This window comes from Stomoxys calcitrans, chromosome 5, assembly GCF_963082655.1.
Source record: "Stomoxys calcitrans chromosome 5, idStoCalc2.1, whole genome shotgun sequence".
In the NCBI taxonomy this organism is placed as follows: domain Eukaryota; kingdom Metazoa; phylum Arthropoda; class Insecta; order Diptera; family Muscidae; genus Stomoxys; species Stomoxys calcitrans.
In genome coordinates, this window is record NC_081556.1 from 50,650,157 (window position 1) to 50,655,235 (window position 5,079).

General features: G+C 43.1%; 1 protein-coding gene across 1 annotated transcript; it reads right to left on the bottom strand.

Moving 5' to 3' along the window:
* Positions 1-687: 687 nt before the first annotated feature.
* On the bottom strand, positions 688-4,433 carry LOC106095727 (kinesin-like protein costa). Its single transcript, XM_059369768.1, has 2 exons — positions 3,142-4,433; positions 688-3,073 (listed from the first exon to the last, which is right to left on the bottom strand). The coding sequence occupies exons 1-2, from the start codon at positions 4,431-4,433 to the stop codon at positions 688-690; spliced, it is 3,678 nt and encodes a 1,225-aa protein (XP_059225751.1).
* Between the last annotated feature and the right edge of the window lie 646 nt (positions 4,434-5,079).

Below are 5,079 nucleotides of genomic sequence, written 5' to 3' on the forward strand. Positions count from 1 at the left end.
AAGCCTTTCGGGTCGACGCAGGCCGAGTTAAGGGAGTCGCGACGAATGCGCATGCAACATTGTGGAACAGCGAAACGGTCGGTAGGACAGCGAAAATCCTATGGGGGGATCCAGATCATGGAAAGACGAGGCTATTACTAAAAGAAGCAAGAAGGAGGTCAGTATAGCTATTGGTATCATAACGGGACACATAGGACTACGAGCTCACTTATATAAAATCGGTGCGGCAAGTGATACCATGTGTAGGGCATAAGGGGAAGTTGATGAGACGTTGGAGCATTTCCCTTGCCATTGCCCGGCTTTCGCGTCCAACAGATACCGGTACTTAAGTGGAGACACAATATCAGACATAAACCAACTTAGGGGAGTAGCATTGAAAACAATTGAGGATTTCGTAAGTAGCACGGAATTCCTAACTTAAAATTTTCTTTTTAGGGGTTACTTTATAGTTTTTAGAGCGCACAACAAGCCGATTATTGGCTTAGGTGTATGTCCATAGTGGCATGGGGCGGATTAATATCTGCACCCTCTTTTCAACCTAACCTAACCTTACCTAACCAACTTTTTAATCAGAAACCCTTTTCTAGGAACAGTGTCTATATGAAGGCAATAAACTTCCCCATCTCTTCTCTTCTTCTCCCACAAAAAAAAAACCCAAAATTCTCATTATTCTCTCTTTTACCTACCTCATTGGCTTCTGGACTTGTCTTGAATAATCAATTTATTCTTTTGACGAGTCACTTTGGTTTTCTGCGATTTCTCATTCGGCACCGCCTTTTTCGGATCCTCTTGCGTTAAAGTGGATGAATCCTTATCCTTGGATTTGCTGCTAGAATTAGAGGAAGATGTAAAGGAATCCTCCTGACGTTGGTTGCTGGCATAGCGTGTTAAAACTTGAAATTTGGCAAATAGTTTGCTTTTGGTGTCCTTTTCTTTGATTTTATCATCAGATTTGCTATACTTGGCAATTGGTTGTGGTGGCACAGCATACATTTCCATAGCATTTGCATGTGAATGTGAAGATTTTGAGAATTTAGCATTATGTGCATGAGGCCATTTGAAATCTGGCTCCGCATAACCCTTATTCAAAATGTTGGGTGCCAATTTCAAAGTTTTGCCCTTAATATTATCCATTGGCTGGTAGGTCTTCAAATGCCGATCTGACAGAGGACACATTAAAGCATTTTTATCCAAGGGTTTGGGCATCAGTGGCATTTTTGGTTTAAGCTGATGAGGCCATTCATAATCGGAGTCCGAATAGCAAGAACTGGACATGGACACTGTGGTGGGTATCAAAGCCATTTGTGGGGGTCGGTAAAAGCTGGACACCGGCGACAATGAATGCTCCGAAAATGAAGCAGAGCTATTGCACGATTCCTCAGCCAAGTGCCTCAGCATAAGAGTCAATTTCATTTCATGCTGCCGTTGTAAGAGCACCGTTTTTCGTTCGCCTTCTAAATAAGCCTGTCTCACAGCATTGGAGAGCACACGCTCCCTCCATTCCCAAGCATCCTTTTCCCTCTCCAGCTGCTGCAGCTGGATTTCTAATTTACGCGACGAATCCCTTAGATCGATAACTTTAGTAAAGTATTTATAGAGCAAAGTACGCATCTCCTCACTGGATAGTTTATTGAGACGGGCCATGAGCATTTGTTCGCCTTTTTCACGCTGCAAACGCTCACTGGTGTCAATGGACTTGTGACCACATATCATCTCATTTTTGAACTCAATGGCTGCATCTATAGCCTCTATGGCCTCATCACATTCGAGCAGCTTGCGTTCCTCCTTGGGGCTTAGGCTTTTTTCACTCTTGAATTTGCGATCCAATGAGCATCTTTGTTCTAGTAAGTGGTCACGGGTTTTTCGTAGATTACGTATCTCATGGCGCAAGTCTTCGCCTTGAGGTTGGAGGTGATCGATTTTCTCCTCTAAATGCTTCAGCTGTGATTGTATTGTGCCAGTATCAGGAATAACGTCTTCTCGTATGTCATTGGTGGTGTTTGAATTTTCCTTTGACTCCATCGATTTAATTTGCAATTCCAAGGCCTCCTTTTTTGACTTTTCCTTTTCCACTTTCTTTTGCAGATTCTCCAGCAGAGTTTTTGATTCCTTCAAGGACTGCTGTAGTTTCTTAACTTTTTGCTCACTATCGCCGGCAATGTGTTTTATGGAGGTGACATCACTCAAACGTTGTTCCAATTGCGCCACGTTAGCCTTTAGCTGTCTCACTTCGTTTCTATCTCTTCGCTGGGCCAAAGCCTTGTCCAAAGCTTTTTTGGATTTCTCGTACTCTGCCTGCATTTTGGTCCTTTTCTTTTGAAATTTTTGCTTGGCAGTAGATCTGGTATCACTGGTTTTGATTAGTTCCGTTATGATGTTCTCTTTAAGTTGAATCGTCTCTTGGATTTCGTTGATCTGCTTCATTCTGCCCTCAATACTGGCATCTAGTTTGCGCATCTTCTTCTTCATGCCCTTTAAGGCCGAGTTACTTTGCTTGCCGGACTCGTACAAAAATTCCTCATGCTGTGGCCTGATATCTGAGGCATCTTCTTTATCAGCGAATTGTTCTCGTGCCACCAAATGCTTAAGCATGGCCATTTCAACACTGGATAAAGTCGATCCTGGTTGTATAGAACCTCGGCGTCCCCGTTGAGGACCCCGCCCAAGGTTTCTCGCCTCACTTAAACTAGATGGTGGGCTATCGTTGGGCATTTGTTCTCTCTCTTGAGCTTTAGTATGATTTTCCATAAAATCTCCATAGTTTCTTTTAATCAAATCATTTGTTTTCAACTCAAATTTCTGCCATAACGTCTGGAGTTTTTCGCCATTTTTCATGAGTACAACACCGCCATCCGAGTCATTTTCGGAATTTTGGGGCAGCGATGTCTCGGGTTCACTTACATCGGGATCACTATCTTCTGTTGGCTCATCTGCCTCTTGTATGGGTCCCAAAGAGTTCTCTTCCTGCTGAGAGTCGCTGGAATTTAGGCAATCGTCACACTCCTGCTTCTGTATCAGCCAAGATTCGATTTGCTGTTTCTCCTGCTCACCAATAGCATTGGAGGAAATTAATCTGAAAAGAGTTTCCAACAATAAAAACTTCGTATTGTACTGGCAATGAAACAACCTTTACATACTCACTTGGAAAGTAAATCTTCAGCATTTGCTACCAGTTTGGACCATTGATTGGCCGCAAACTGCAAGGCAAACTGATCGCTTTGGTTCTTGGGTGGAGGTGATAGCTGCTGCTCCTCAATGTCTTCCATGTCCTCATCCAATGCTTCGCAAATATTCTCCTCCACAGTGGCCAGAGTATTGTCATCCGAATAAGAGTTAATGACCACAAAATTATGAACACACTGTACCTTAAAAGCAAACTGCATGTTGGCCACTGTCTCATTGAGATCCTCCTCCCAGGGCGATACACATACAATGACCAAGGTTTGGGCTCGCCCACCAAATGAGTCCTTCAGCATGGTGGTCAACAATGTCTGGTGGTAAGGTACATTTTCGTATCCTTGCAACATAAGGGCCGGGTCTATGAGAGTGCTGACTACACACTCCAATGCCTGCAAACCCAAGTCCTTGGGCATACTCGAGGGTTGGCCCAAGGCATTCAGCATAAACACCCTCTCTGTGGCCCCCAAATCGGTGAAACTGGCGGTGGAAAGGCGATGTTGTATTAAGCCATCCTTGTTAATCCATCTTTGCTCCAAGGTAATGCTAAACAGTGAATGGCCCATTTGGGTTTTGGTGCTATTCAACAATTTATAGCCCACCTGCAGCCAATGGAAGGCATCGGATTTTGACATACACTGCACACTGCCCACCCCAAAGACGTCGCGTATAATTTCTCGGTATATCTCTATCCAGGTTATATTCACCGCACATTTACGTTCTGGATGCTTGTCAATGTGTTGGAATATTTCCGCCACACAACGAGCCACAATTCCTTGATTGTTTTCATCTGAGTTCTCATGGAAGCCATTGCCGTATAGTGCGTATGTCTTGCCACAGCTTTTTTGGCCATAAGCCACCACCGAGGCATCGAAGCCCTCCATAAAGAGAGTCATCAGAGGTATGACAGTTTGATAGTAAATCTGGGCTTGTGTACAACCCATTGACAGGCCATGAGTAACAGGAAATGAATGGGGTCCCACTTGGACCACATCGGGTGGATCCATGCAACCGGGTGGCGGCGGTCCTGGCAGGCCTCCGGTAAAGGGTTTTACTCTTACGCAACATTTTCGTTCTTCCACTTCTTCCTTAGAGGCATTGATCGCTGGCTGCGTTATAATCCCTTTTTGAGATAAATTGCCATTGTCATCGTCAACATTTTCAAATTCTGGCTCTGTGCCACTTTCTTCTTTTTTGTCTTCGTCCTCCAAATCTTTGGGACATATGCGTACAGCAACTTGAATGGGAATTTCCATGGTGTCTTTTGTAAATCTCAAAAGATTTTTCTTAAACGCTTGCAAAGGCAGCGTAATCTTGGCTCTTCCCTCTTAAAAATAAACTAAAACTTTACACTACAGAGACTAAACTATGACTGGCCAGGAATGCAGCAAAAAACTTATGGACAGACTCTATTTCTGATGAGCATGGATAGCAGGTAGGCGATTTCTATAGCCCATTACATGGAGATTTTCTTTTGTTTTTGCCATTTATGACCATTTTTGTTGGAATTTGCTCTTCTAACGGAGATTCTACCTGCCAAAAAAAAACACCACCTGGAGTCAGTAGGCCACATAGGGCACGCTGCGCAAATGTTGGGATTAAGTTATGATGAAGGTATTTCTCTACTAAAAGTCTTAATTGCTTAATTGCTGTATCCCAAAAATTGTTCGATGTTAGTGGTAAAAGATTTTCGCAGTATTCGGACAGACTTAGTTGGTCGTTATAGAGATGCGACAAAACAATTTTTGAAATTTACGTATTATACAAATAAGTCTATAAAATTTTATACAAAATCAAATAAGCATTTAAAAGCCCACATATAGGACTATGAGCTCACTTATGCAAAATCGATGTGGCAAGTGATTGCATGTGGGGAAGATGATGAGACATTGAAGCATTTCC

What these genes read in the sequence shown, in the direction of transcription:
- LOC106095727 (XM_059369768.1), bottom strand. Translation starts at nt 4,433, where the DNA reads ATGGAAATTCCCATTCAAGTTGCTGTACGCATATGTCCCAAAGATTTG. An exon ending in GCTGAAGATTTACTTTCCAA is followed by an intron (nt 3,074 to 3,141) that starts GTGAGTATGTAA and finishes AACTCTTTTCAG; the next exon opens with ATTAATTTCCTCCAATGCTA.